Below are 13,507 nucleotides of genomic sequence, written 5' to 3'. Positions count from 1 at the left end.
CCCCTGGAGACCCGCATGGAGGTAGGAGCTAAGGCCCCAGGGGAGCCGAGTGTCTCAAAGGAACCCCAAGGGGGTGGAGACCGAGTCCAGGCTGGAGCCCCGCACGGCGGGGCGGAGGGGGGACCGCAGTGCTGGGCCAGGAGAGCAGCGGGGTCCGCCCCGGCGTCCGTGGGGGGCTGGCTCCCCGCGGCGCCCGCGGCTCCGGCCAGGGCAGCGCCTCCTGCTGGCCGCCCGGCCCCGGCCCCGGCCCCCGCCCGCCCCCGGCCCGGACCCCCGCGGGCGCCGCCGCCTGGAGGGAGCCTAGGGGGCGCTGCAGCCGGTCGGACCCCGCGGCGCCACAGCCGGGACGCAGGAGACACCGCGCGCGCTGCGGCCACGGGGCCCGGGTGGGGGTCGGCGGCCGCGCGGTTTCCCCGGGACGGAGGGGGCGCCTCGCCGCGGAGGCTAGAGAGGCGCGCACGGGCGCTGCTCCCCCCGATCCTTCTCCCTGCGGGGCTCGGGGTCGAGCGCGGCCGCCCGGCTCCCGGGGCGCACGGCGCAGGGGCCCGCGCGGACCAGAGCCTCCGCCTAGAGCCCCGGAGCCCGGGCGGCCCTCGTGGCCGCGGCGGTGGGAGCTCGGGGTCCCCGCCTCTTGGGGGGGGGGGCTTGAGGAGGGAGGGGAGGCGAGACGTGCGGATGAAGGACAGTGGGAGGCGCGCAGACAGACAGAGGACGCGGACCTGGACAGGAGGAAGACGAGGCGGAAACGGAGAGAGCGGGGCTGAAAGGCGACGGGAGAGGCAGTGACAGAGGCGGCGAGGAAGGGAGGGAGAGGGAGGGAGAGGGAGGGAGAGGGAGGGAGAGGGAGGGAGAGGGAGGGGAGAGGGAGGGAAGGGGGAGGGAAGGGGGAGGGAGCCCGGGAGAGGGACGCGAGCCGGCGGCGAGCCGGGCGGGCGTGGGGCGAGGCCGGGCGCGCAGGCGGGAGCCCGCGTGCCGAGCGGCGGCCGGTCCTGCTCCCGCCTCGGAGCCCCGGGCCCGGGGGAGGGGGGCCGGCCGCCAGCCCGGTCTATGTCTTTTTCTGACTCCAGTGCAACCTTCCTGCTGAATGAGGTAAACGCGGGGGGACCCCTCCCCAGTGGGTGGGAGGGGAGCCCCGCTCCAAGCTAGGAAGAGGGCCCGCATCTGGGGGAGACTGCAGTGATGGGGAGGGGGGAAGATGCAGGAGGTGAGGCCGAGGGTGGACGGGGTGGGCAAGAAGGGAGGGAGCGACCAGAGCTGGCGGCTTCGGAGCACTGGGATTGGGAGGGGAGGGGAGGGGAGGGGAGGACTGCCTGGGGAGCCAGGTAAGGGGCTTAGATGAAAAGACGGAGAGGAGAGGCCTCCACTAACCCCCCCGGTGCTCCTCTCTAGGCTCCCTGAGGGCAGCCTAGCAGCTGGAGTGCTGCGGGTGGTTGGCCTGGTGCTGATCTTAAAGACTGCTGGGGAAAAGGACTTCTCAGGACTGGCTCCTGACTCAGTTTCCCCATTCACTGTAGAGGGATTAGGATCTGTCCAGCTTCCTGTGCACTTCTAGGAGAAGCTGGAATGTCTTCTGGAGGCTCCCAAGAACTCCAACTCCCAAACCTGGTTGGTTATTCAGGCTCCTCCCCTCTCTGCGCCCCCCATGTCCTGCTTCCATGCCTTGGGTACCGGCCAGCTGCCAGTCTAACACCCAGAACGAGGAGAGCAGGAGTCCTCTCCCCGAATCCTTTTTGTGCACTCGCTCTCTCACCTTATGCTCAGCCATGGAAAAGAAAAGGGGTTGGGGCCGCACGGATGTTGCCGGGCGTGTGGCTGGTTTCAGGACAGGAAGTTGGCAGGGGAACTGGAGCAGGCAGGTGTGGGTGAGATGAGAAATGGAAGGGGGCACTGAGTAGCGACACTGAGATAAGGGAAATACAGCAGCTCTGAGGCTCCTGCAAGACCCAAGGGATGGATCCAGGGTTGAAAAACTTGAACCCATCCTCTGGGGGCGGTTGGCATGGCAACTCAGGCTTCAGAAGCAGACTAGGACACTACTGTCCCAGACGGGGACGAAGACAACAAGGTGTGTGAGGAAGGAGTGAAGCTGATGGCAGGGCCACCGTGTCGCTACCATCCTTAGGCCCCCGCGGTGGTGGAAAGAGTCCCCAAAGGAGAGACCAGGAGAGTAGATCCAGAGATGGGAAGAGAAGCAGATGCCTCGGCAGCTGTCTTCCCTGGAATCATCTTCCAGGAGAGAGCGCCCTGAAGGCCTTATTCTTTCACACCTCATGCCTCTTTTCTGCCCTTCTGGAAAAACAGAAGGACCCGAAGTGGCAGGGAATAACAGAGGAGGATTGGAGGAATCCTAAGGAACTGGAAGAGGGCACGAAAGTGAAGAGAACAGTGTCTGGGAGCCAAGGCTACCAAGGAAGCCAGTGTGTAACCACCCCCCAAAGGTGCGGGACTCAGGAGAGGGCACCGTGAAAGCCGACCGCCTCCCTCGGCCCTGCTTGCCAGGCGCTTGCCAGGCGCCTGCCCGGCCTAGGGCTCCCACAAAGTTGTGCCAAATGCAGCAGGAGGAAGATGATAAGCAGAGCTGGGCTGCACCACTCACAGGGGTAGACAGACTAAAGCCGGTCTTAAGGTTAGGCCCCTTCTCTCTTTCTCTCTTGTCAATGGAACATGAACGTGCCATAAAGGGGGACGCCAGCTGGGTTGGGTGGTCTTCCTCTCTCCCGAGCGCTGGGCTTCTCCCATAGAGCCCCTCCAACCGCGTGCACTTTGGTCTTCTGACTCCCCCCTGTAGTCAGGAAGGTAAAGCGATGAGGAGCAGATTCCCGATTCACTCTCCTGGGTGTGAGAAACTGGGAGTGGGGAAGGCCTGAGCTCAGAGGGGCTCCAAGTGGAACCCTCTTTCTGTCTCACCTCCTCCTCTGGCGGGGGAGTGCGGCAGGTGGGTAATCAACATTCAAAGGAACAGTGTTGCTCAGGAGATGGAAGAAAGGAGGGAGCTCAAATGGGTGGATCTTTGGGGAAGTTTATTCCAGATAAGGGCTGCTGCTCGGTCTCTAACCCCACATCTCAGTGCTCCCTGGAAGGAGACTGACTGGTACAGCGCGGTACTGAGGCTCCAACCAGGATCCGGGCACCCCACCCCCATCCTTTCTCTAAGGAGGGAATCTGGCCTGACACTAGTGATTGGGTCGTCTTGCCCTTCCTTCCCCCTCCTAACCCCAGGGCGGCCGGGGTCCCACCTTCTGTCACGGCTCCCACAGTCCCCCTACCTCCACCCTCCGGGTTCTTCCCTCCTCCTTCAGGCTCCCCTAAAACAGCCCCTCCCTCCCCCAGTTCCCACGGATGCCTTGGCAATGCCTGGCACAGTCCTTGGCGAGGAAGGGAGGAAGGGAACCCCCATCCTGGCCAGACTAGGAGGGAATCTGCTCGCGCAACAGGTGTGGGGCGGCGGGACCCAAAGCCTCGCCCTTTGCGCGGGGTGGGCGACCTGGTCCTTGGCTGCAGGGTCCCAGCAAGGAGGGGGCCGAGCACCTGTCCGGGCCGGGGCCACTTTCACGGCAGTGGCCTGGGGTCGCCAAGCCCGTCCGTCCCCAGTGCCATCGCGGGGTGTGCCCTCGGAGTCTCGGGGCCGCCAGGGCCCAGGCCGGCCGCCCGGTCACCTGGGGCCCCTCCCCAGTCCGCCGCCCGTCCCCCGCCCCCGCGCTCCCCCGGTCTCCCCGGTTTCCTGTCTCCCCCTCCCTCCCCCGGCCTCGACCCGTCCTCCTCCGCCCGCCGCCTCCCGCCACCTGCGCCCCCCGCGTCCCCGGCGCGGGCGCCCCCTCCCCTGCTCCCCTCCCCCGCGCCAGCCCTTTGTTTCCCGGCGGAGTATTTCCTGGGTTGCCGAGCGTCCCCGTCTCCGCATCCCTCCTCGCCCCGCCTCCTCCGAGCCTGGGTCCGCCCCGCCCGCAGTCTCTCCTCCCCTTCCTCCCCGCCGCCCCGGTGCCCCGTAGGTGCCCGGGGACCCACCTCCCCCGGCCGCCGCCGGCCCCTCGCCCCGCCGGCCGCGGGCTCCGCGGCGCCCCCCGCGGCCCCCGCGCCCCCGCCGCGCGCTCCGGGGAGGGGTCAGGTGGGCGGGCACTATTGTTGTGGGAGCCGGAGCCAGATTCCTCAGCCGCGCTCGGGGTGGGACCGGCAGGGCTCGGGGGGTGGGGAGGGGAGCGGCGAGCGGAGCTCCGAGCAGCTGGTCTTCGCCGCTCGCTCCCTCCTTCGCGCTCTCGCTCCGCCGCCGCCCGCAGGGCTGCGGGGCTCGGTGGCACCTCGGGCGCGGCCCGCTGTCCTCGCCCCTGCTCGGGCTGCTCCCGCCCCGGCGCCGCGCGCTCCCCCCGCCCGGACTCCCCCATGTATGACGACTCCTACGTGCCCGGGTTTGAGGACTCGGAGGCGGTGAGTGCCCACGGTCGGGGGGGGGGGAGTTGGGGTGACTCCTCTTCTGCCTCGGACCCTTCCCCGGGTCAGGACTCCGAAAAACGCCCCAGTGCAGGGGCAGGGCGTGCAGGGGGGCGCTCCTAGGAGAGTGGGGGGGCGATCTTCCTGCCGAGGGCTTGCCAGGGCCCCAGTCCGAGAGCAAGGGGCACGGGGAGTGTGCCCGGCGGGGGGAGCGAGGGGGGCAAGGCGCAAGCAGGTGGCTCGGGCGCCCAGGACCGAGGGGTGGAGGGAGGACTGAGGGCGGGAGGCCGCGGGAGGCCGGCGCAGCGCCCCGAGGTCCCCAAGGGGGCTGGCCGGGCCGAACCCAGCAGCTACCGAGAGGCCGGGCTCTCTGTCTCTCTCCAGGGGGGCGACAGCTCAGACCTCCTGTGCTTCAAGTAAAGGACAATTCAGTCAGGAACCAGCCCCAGGAGGATCATAAACTTGGGGACCTCCATTATTCCCTCGGTTGCCCGAGCACTGCCTCGCGTCCTCGCCCTGCCTGGCCCAGCTCCTCTGGCAGGCTGGAAGCTGGGCACCCAGCACATGGGCCAGCTGACTAAGCCCCATGCGTTCCACGCCTCCTGCCCAGGCATCCTCAGAGCAGTGGGCTCGAGCTCCTGCTCAGCATGGAGGGCCCAGGGCCTGGGGATGGAGAGGAAGCGCTGCCTCCCAGAACCAGGCAACTGATAAATATTTAATTCTCCTCTTTGCTTTTATCTCCTGACCCACTGAGACAAATCAGCTCATTAGGCAGTGATTCCCGGAGCTCAGAGAGCAGGGAAAGTGCCTGGAAAGATGGGGCAAGGATGGGGAGCAGCTTCTCCGTCCCTTGTCTCAAACATCCTGCATGAAGGCCTCCTCTGGAGAGGACCACTAGGTGGCCTGGAAGGCTCCCTGATAGGTGTGGAGGGTAGAGCGCTCTGGTCAAAAGGGGAGTATTTGCGTTTTCTTCAGACTCTTGCCAAGCCCAGGGTACAGGAGTTCTGGGGTTCCGAGTGGGCGGCTCTCCGTCCTTTTCTGGGACTGGGCTCCTGCTGGGCCCAATTCCCCATTGGGCCTCTGGGGCTAATTACATTGCAGCTAGAGCAGATGATTTGCAAGGCTCTGGTGGACACCTCTTTCTGACAGTTGAAGGGACAGCTGGCACGGCCCAGGGTGCCAAGGTGAGCTTGAGAATGAGCCTCTCTGAGGGGATGGGAGGGCCCTAGAATGTTCTTCCCATCCCCGGTGAGAAGGCGAGGGCTGTTGCAAGGTAAAGACTGACATGGGGATGGTGCCGGGGCAGCCTGCTGCCCCCTCCTCGGCTCCCGACCCCTCACTGGTTCCTGGATCACCCTCCCCCACTTCCCTTTCTCTTGCCTGGCTCCTTGCTCTCCCTGAGGCCCCCTCTGAAGCAGTAGGAGGGAGATCAGGCTCTAAATAAATCCACCGGCTCATCTCCCTCCTCTCCTTCCCCCGTGCCAGGCAAGAGTGGAGCTGCAGCCTGCCCACACACTCACCAGGCAAGGGGGGCACCACCAGGGCACTGTGCCAACTCCTGGCAGCTCCAGAAGTACTGAGCCTCTGGCTGTTTTGGCATAACAGGGGGTGAGGGAGGCAAGACCCCAGAGCGCACTTGGCAGGGCAGCCCTGGCCTCCCAGGTGATACCAGAGCATGAGAGATGGCTGAGCTCTGGGGACTTGGGGATAATGGAGAGGGGGTTCCATTCCGAGCACAACCCATTAAACCTTTAGGGGGAGATCCTGTCATTTCCGTCCTGAGGTGAGAGGCCAGGTGACCCAGACGCCCCAGGCAGGGACATTAAGATTACTAAATTAGACGGAGAGCCCGTGGAGCAGAGGGTGAAGGTCAGACCCCTCCTCAGGCATAGGCCTGGACATCTAGGAGGCATCTGGTAGGTATTTATCAACTTGAGTGGTCATCCCGTCTTCTCTTGCCTCCTTCCCCTTGGCCCCTGTTCACTTCAGACAGCCATCTGCCATGGCTCCGACCCCTGAAAGGAGGTCCCCCGCTCCACTGACAGTCCAGAGGTTCTTCCCAGGGCTCAGCGGCTCTTGACCCTGCTGTCAAGCCAGCCTTACTTTGTTCTCAGGAGAGATGGGGACTAGCGGGCTGACTCTACTCCTCTGTAAAACGAAAGACTTTCCCCCCTTTGTGCTACCTTCATGCCTTCCATCTACCACAGACACTGTCTTTAGCTTAGGCTCCAGGCCCCAGGGTTAGCATCAAGCTGACCAGCGCTCCTGCTGACGGTGGGGCTGGGGCAGAGGGCCTGGGATACGTGAGCTTGTGTTCCCTACTGCGAGTCTGGCTTCAGCTGCCTTCTGTGAGTGGTCATGCACGGTGAGCTGGAAGGAATGTTCCTCAGTCGGAGGATATTCTAAAACCCCTTCCCTACACGCACAACACACTCCCACGTGGACCCCTCATCTAGACTCCGATCTTCTCTCTGCCGCCTGCACCTCAGAACTGATGGAGGTACCTCTTCAGGCTTCTGATCATAAGGGGGAAACTGAGGCAGAAAACAAAAGATTCCCTTTCCCCAAGGCATCCTGACTTCTACCCTCCCGTCCTGAGGTCCAGCTTCCCTTGCTCATTTGTGCGTCTCCCGCAGAGTCTCCTCACGGTGAGCTCCGCAGCCCTCCAAATGTCCCCCCCTGCCCAAAGACCCGTCCTGTGGGCAGGACTCGGAGACTCTCCTGGCTCAGGTTGCCAAAGACCCTGTCCCTACATCCCCAGGGTCCTCGGCTGGGTTGCCTGGAACTGACAGGTCCTTTCTCTAGGGCTGATATCCCTTTGGGGAAGGGCTGGGGAGATGTAGGCCAGATGGTAGGCGTGGCCGAGCCTCACTGGGGCCCAGGGAGACAGCTTTGTGTTGCCTTCTCAGTCTGTGTCTTGTTTGCTGCCCACACCTGGCCAGTTGCCCCAGCAGGTGTGAGAGCAAAGAAAGTGGGGGTGGGGAGAGTGGAGAGGAAGTGACTTCCAGGAGTTGGCAGCTCTCTGTCCTCCTCTTCACCCTGCAAGGGTAGGCACTGGGGGAGAGGAGATCTAAGGGGGTGGATGGCTCTGACACCCAGGACCAGTGCCATGCCAACCAGCGTCTCTTGACTGTTCCCAGCTGACTGTACTCCTGCCACGCATCTTAAAGGGATAAGGACCAGGCTGCTTTGCAGGCTGATGGGAACAAGAGGGCTGGGTCTTTTAGATTCAGAATCATCTCCAATATATCATCTTCAGCACATCTCCCTTCACTCTGCCCCAGAGGCCAGGGTAGAGGGGAGGAAAGGAAGGAGGAAAGTGAAAGCTCTATTCAAAGCCGCAGTATTAATAGGCTTGGGGGGAGGGGCCCAGATCCTAGCACATATGGATTGGGCTGGCTTTCCTGCAGGCCCAGAGGCACTGGGCCCTTCTCAGGGAGATGGAAGGGACCACTGGGGCCCAGCCGCCCATGTGGACGTGGACAGGCTAGGGTTAGTGGAGGCACGGCTGTCGGAGGTATGGGGTCTCTGTGGTGCCCCTCACACCTGAGCCCAGGGGTCACAGCCTCTCCCCCATGCCAGGGTTCAGCCGACTCCTATACCAGCCGCCCATCCCTGGACTCAGACGTCTCCCTGGAGGAGGACCGGGAGAGTGCCCGGCGGGAAGTGGAGAGCCAGGCTCAGCAGCAGCTTGAAAGGGCCAAGGTATCAACTTGGGTGGCCAGGCCAGGCCAGGCTGGGGTGGAAACTTGTGGTCGGTCCTAAGTCCCCAAGGGTCAGTGGGCAGGATGCTCATGATTGTGCAAGAGTATGTGTGTCCTGGGTGTTCTGTTGGGGCCTCCGCCCTCTACTAATGGGGCACTGAAGTCAGAAAGGATGCTGGGAGGCCCCCCTCATTTGTGCTGACGGCCAAATTCCCTAGCACAAACCTGTGGCATTTGCTGTGAGGACCAATGTCAGCTACTGTGGCGTACTGGACGAGGAGTGCCCAGTCCAGGGATCTGGAGTCAACTTTGAGGCCAAAGATTTTCTGCATATTAAAGAGGTGACCAACCCCAACCCCAAAGAGAAGCCACCGATATCCCTGACCTAATGCTCCTGCCCGAGCTCATGTGCCTCTTTCTTCGTGTTAGTCTATAAACAAGTCCCCAGACTCCTCAGTTCTTACCCAGAACACATACCCGTACACCCCTTATCTAAAACCCGATCGGCAGGGCCTCCATCCTTCTGAGACCTGGCTTGGGCCTCAGTCTCCATATGTGTAAAGTGAGCAGTCAGATGAGTTGCCTCTTAGGTTCCCCCTGACAATAGTGATGCCTCACACTGAAATCTTGGGTGGCTCCGCCCCGACTGCCCTTCCCGCTGGCGCCTTCTCCTGCCCCCTTCCTTTTGTGCTCCCTTCCTCAGACCAGGTCTCTGAATGCCTCCCTGGCTCCTTCACATTGAGGAGCCGGGACTGAGGCCTGGGCGCCTCCTCTCACCACCCCTTCCCCCAGAAGTACAGCAATGACTGGTGGATCGGGAGGCTAGTGAAAGAGGGTGGGGACATCGCCTTCATCCCCAGCCCCCAGCGCCTGGAGAGCATCCGGCTCAAGCAGGAGCAGAAGGCCAGGTGAGAGCAGGGTTTGTGACACAGTAAACATACCCCCCAAACACGTGCACTTCCCCCTGAGTACGAGTCACCACAAGCACACTCAGACCCAGCCGCACACATTAGCGCCGTGCAAACCGGGAGCCAGCACACGCAAGTACATGTATGTCACACACACCCTTCCCTCACTAGCTAAGATGTAAGGAAACATCTACGACTATTAAATGGTGTGCAGGATGTGCACACACACACAAGCCGACTGACCTCCCTTTCTGCCCTCAGGAGATCTGGGAACCCCTCCAGCCTGACTGACATTGGCAACCGCCGCTCCCCCCCTCCATCGCTAGGTAGCCCCCCCCCCCCGCCCCGCCCGTCTTGGGGAGGTGGGTAACTAAGACACAGGGGGCGAGGGCTTGTTCCCGTGAGGTGAGCCGTGTGGGAAGGGGTTGGCGGAGGGACCAAAAGAGCTCCGAGAAACCCAGTGTCTCCCCTGGGGAAGGGAATACCGTGCGCCCAGGGCTTTTCCCCCTTCACCAACTTTAATCTTTTATTTCCTTTTCCAAAAAGCCAAGCAGAAGCAAAAGCAGGTGAGTCAAGGAAGGGACCTGGGCTGGGGGGGGCTCATGGCTCATGGCTCACTGCTGTGGGGACAGGCTTCTGGGCCATCACTGTTGGAAAGGCAGGAGAACAGAGAAGGGAGGGAGCCCAGAACTTCTGAATCTGCCCCACACCAGTCAGGCATAGGACAGGTGACAGGGCCCCATGGCTTTGCCTGACCTCAGGTCAATTCTGCAGGCAGAGCATGTTCCCCCCTATGATGTGGTGCCCTCCATGCGGCCTGTGGTGCTGGTGGGACCCTCTCTGAAAGGTTACGAGGTGAGAGAAGGTCCCTGACCTCAAAGAGTTGCTTCTAACTGGGGCAGGGGCAGTGGGAGGGGGTTCTCCCCACAGGAGTTCTGGGCGCGGAGGGGGCAGGCTTCAGGGCTGTGCCTAGGGATGCTTGGTCAGTCCCATGCCTTAGCCCTAACCCGCCCTCCTCCCTTCCACCTCCCCAGGTCACAGACATGATGCAGAAGGCTCTCTTCGACTTCCTCAAACATAGGTTTGATGGCAGGTAAGCGGCTCTGGCCCCAGGTGGCATGAGAACCAGGGAGAAGATCACCATCTCCCTTCAGATGCCTGTAGCGAGGACTTTTCCAAAGAGAAAGCTGGACCTGGGTAAGGAGAGGCCTAAGTCTTGACATTTAGAGGTGGGCTGTGATTCCCGCCCCCACCCTAGGATCTCCATCACCCGAGTCACCGCTGACCTCTCGTTGGCAAAGCGATCTGTGCTCAACAACCCCGGCAAGAGGACCATCATTGAGCGCTCCTCCGCTCGCTCCAGCATTGGTGAGAAGTCCCGGTCTCCTGCTTCTCGGCCCACTCAAGCGTTAGTGAGACCCTTCCTCCTACCTTTCTCTTCCCTGGCACCTTGCAGTCCTGTCCAGCTCCTCTACCTGCCCCAGCACCAGCAAGAACCACCGCAGCCACCCCGGCTCCCGGTCTCTCTGCTTTCCCGGGCCTTGAGGAATACCCTCTCCCTCCAATTCCTTCCCATCTACCATCTGGGAGTGCCCACAGCCCCGCTGGAGTAAGAAGTAGGAGGAGCCCCAAGGTGAGCATCACGGCTCACTTGCCCCCTCCACAGCGGAAGTACAGAGTGAGATTGAGCGCATATTCGAGCTGGCCAAATCCCTGCAGCTGGTAGTGCTAGATGCTGACACCATCAACCACCCGGCACAGCTGGCCAAGACCTCGCTGGCCCCCATCATCGTCTTTGTCAAAGTATCCTCACCAAAGGTACATCACAGGGCTGCCCTCCCACGAGGCGGTACAACTCTACTTGGTCCCTGCCCCAGGGCTCCCGAGTTCCCTTTTCCTGCTGCCCCTCCGTCATCCTCACCGGCTACTGACACCATATCCCAAGCGGGGGACATGCCCGGTTCTTTCTAGGCCCAGCTCTGCCCTTTCCCCTCAGGTCCTCCAGCGCCTCATCCGCTCCCGGGGGAAGTCACAGATGAAGCACCTGACTGTACAGATGATGGCATATGATAAGCTGGTTCAGTGCCCACCGGTGAGTGCCTGGATCAGCTACTGCTGTGCCCGCTCTTGCTTTTCCAGGGCTGGGGGAGTGATGGAGATGGAGGGGATGCTGCTACTGAGAGGAAGCCAATCTTTCCCCTTTTCCTTTCCTCCCTAGGAGTCATTTGATGTGATTCTGGATGAGAATCAGCTGGAGGATGCCTGTGAGCACCTGGCTGAGTACCTAGAGGTTTACTGGAGGGCCACCCACCACCCAGCCCCTGGCCCTGGACTTCTGGGCCCTCCCAGCGCCATCCCTGGACTTCAGGTACCCATCTCCAGTTCTCAGGCTAAACCAGCCAAAGCACTGCCCCCTCCTGGCCCAGGGGACTGCCCTTGGCCTCCGGCTCGAAGGCCGAAGGATTGCAGATCTCAGCTGTGCTGTACAGAGCTAGGGCAGATGGGCATAGAACTTCCTGATGAGAGGGGGAGGAAATCAATGAGATGGGTAATCTCAGGTTACTTTTCTAGGCTCACTCTTTCTTTTAGTCTGTCTTGAAGGCAGAGCCTGAATTTTGCAGGAGTCCAAAGCTCCAGTTTTCCATGTCTCAAGTGGAAGATGCTTCTCCCTCCTTGCACCATCTCCTGTATCCAGGAACTGAGAGATGAGGGGGGAAGAATTGCCCCCACCCCAACACACACACACCAGAGAGGGGAAGGAGGCCAAGGTGAGGTTGGCCCTGTCTACTTAGAGCTGTTGTGTTGTCCCCAGAACCAGCAGCTGCTGGGGGAACGTGGCGAGGAGCACTCACCCCTGGAGCGGGACAGCCTGATGCCCTCAGATGAGGCCAGCGAGAGCTCCCGCCAAGCCTGGACAGGGTCTTCACAGCGTAGCTCCCGCCACCTGGAGGAGGACTATGCAGACGCCTACCAGGATCTGTACCAGCCTCACCGCCAACACACCTCGGGGCTGCCTAGTGCTAACGGGCACGACCCCCAAGACCGGCTCCTAGCCCAGGACTCGGAGCACAACCACAATGACCGGAACTGGCAGCGCAACCGGCCCTGGCCCAAGGATAGCTACTGACGGCCTCCTGCTACCCTACCCTGGCAGGCGCAGGCACAGCTGGCTGGGGTGCCCACTCCAGGCAGGTTGGAGTTAGACTGGCATTAGGCTGGCACTAGGCTCAGCCCCCACAACCCCTGCCCAGCCCCAGCTCCAGGGCTGCCTGTGGTCCCAAGGTTCTGGGAGAAGCAGGGAGCCCCCTTACCTCCTGGGCACAGTGACCCCCCTAGGCTCCCATTCCAGGTACTAGCTGTGTGTGCTGCACCCCTGGCACCTTCCTCTCCTGCACAAGAAGCTGCCCCACCGGGCAGTGCCCTCAGGCCAGGAACCCCTTCGCCAGGGGCCTTCCCACCAGACTCAGGGAAGGGATGCCCCCTCAGAGTGACAAGAGGGTGGGGGTGCGGGCAGCATGGCACGAGGAAGAAGCAAGGTTACCGAGCAGGCACAAGTCCTAACAGTCAAGGGATTTGGGGGTTGTGCTTTGGGGTTCGAGGTCCGCCACTCACCTCACTGCCACACGTTAGAAATGAGACAATCAAAGCCCAACAGGGTGACACTCCTGTCCATCAGCTGGGGTGGGGCATCCGCACACGAGGCTGGAGCAGCAGGCAGGCTAGGCTGGGGCCAAAGGCCTCGCAGCCGAAGCTCCCAAACGGTTCTCTTCACCTACTGGGGAAGCTTCTTAACACCTGACAGCGCCAGAGACGGGAGCATGGTCAAGCCAAACGGCGGACAGGAGCCAACCTGGATTGGGTGTTTGGGAAGGGAGGGCGTATATAGCAGAGAACATATGGAACAGCTTCGGGGGCCTCCTTGCCCCCCTCATTCTTTCGCTCTTGCATCCGGTCATATCTGTTCTTGGCCCTCATGCCTCCCGGGGCACATGGGCCCAACTTTATTTGCTGATTCATAAACTGCTGCTTGTTAAGTTAGGGTTAGATGGGGAGAGAGAGGATGCAGTGGACAGCCCCCAGAGGCCCTGTCTACCCGACTACCCTTGCCTTATGGCTCTAGCGTGTGACCTACAGAGCATGTTCCACAAGACCCCCACCTCACTGTCATCACTAATAAACACCATGCACAGTCCTGCAGGCTCCTGTTCTGTGTGTGCTGGCTCAGGTGGCCAAGTGTGTCACCGGGCAGTCCAAGCCTGAAGGAAACAAGTATCCTGGCCCTCTCTCTCATGGAGGAGTCACTGACTGGGATGGGAACAAGGACAGAGCTGGGGGAGGCACTATGCTCCAGGTGCTTCCTCCCACCCAGGTGCCGGAAGACATTCAGCATCTCAGAAAGGACCTGCTCTGAAGGTGGGGAGGAGGAGGCTGAGGCACAGCCTTACACCGTCCCTGCCTCGGGACAAAAAAGCC

The 13,507-nt window shown here is 62.0% G+C and overlaps 1 protein-coding gene across 3 annotated transcripts; it reads left to right on the top strand.

Annotated features, from left to right (window-relative positions):
* Window positions 1-13,226, top strand: CACNB3 (calcium voltage-gated channel auxiliary subunit beta 3). Of its 3 annotated transcripts, none has more exons than XM_025477473.2 (13): window positions 1-21; window positions 8,005-8,127; window positions 8,345-8,467; window positions 8,919-9,034; window positions 9,296-9,360; window positions 9,581-9,600; window positions 9,809-9,889; window positions 10,069-10,127; window positions 10,293-10,402; window positions 10,701-10,852; window positions 11,031-11,126; window positions 11,253-11,402; window positions 11,847-13,226. In XM_025477473.2, exons 1-13 carry the CDS (start codon window positions 16-18, stop codon window positions 12,159-12,161), a joined length of 1,416 nt encoding a protein of 471 aa, XP_025333258.1. In that variant the 5' UTR covers window positions 1-15; the 3' UTR covers window positions 12,162-13,226. The 3 variants fall into 3 exon arrangements, with proteins under 3 accessions (XP_025333258.1, XP_025333257.1, XP_025333256.1); XM_025477472.3 differs by lacking the exon at window positions 1-21 and adding an exon at window positions 934-1,089; XM_025477471.3 differs by lacking the exon at window positions 1-21 and adding an exon at window positions 4,197-4,419.
* The last annotated feature ends 281 nt before the right edge of the window (window positions 13,227-13,507 follow it).

This window comes from Canis lupus, chromosome 27 (genome assembly GCF_003254725.2).
Source record: "Canis lupus dingo isolate Sandy chromosome 27, ASM325472v2, whole genome shotgun sequence".
NCBI classification, from domain to species: Eukaryota; Metazoa; Chordata; class Mammalia; order Carnivora; family Canidae; genus Canis; species Canis lupus.
Note: the sequence above shows the minus strand (reverse complement) of the source record. Positions and strands in the feature narration are given on the sequence as shown.

Excerpts from the sequence above, each read along its gene's own strand:
- CACNB3 (XM_025477471.3), top strand. The coding sequence starts at position 4,375 with ATGTATGACGACTCCTACGTGCCCGGGTTTGAGGACTCGGAGGCG. Across the intron at positions 9,361-9,580 it reads CTCCCCCCCTCCATCGCTAG|CCAAGCAGAAGCAAAAGCAG; the intron begins GTAGCCCCCCCC and ends TTTTCCAAAAAG. Across the intron at positions 9,890-10,068 it reads CCTCTCTGAAAGGTTACGAG|GTCACAGACATGATGCAGAA; the intron begins GTGAGAGAAGGT and ends CCACCTCCCCAG.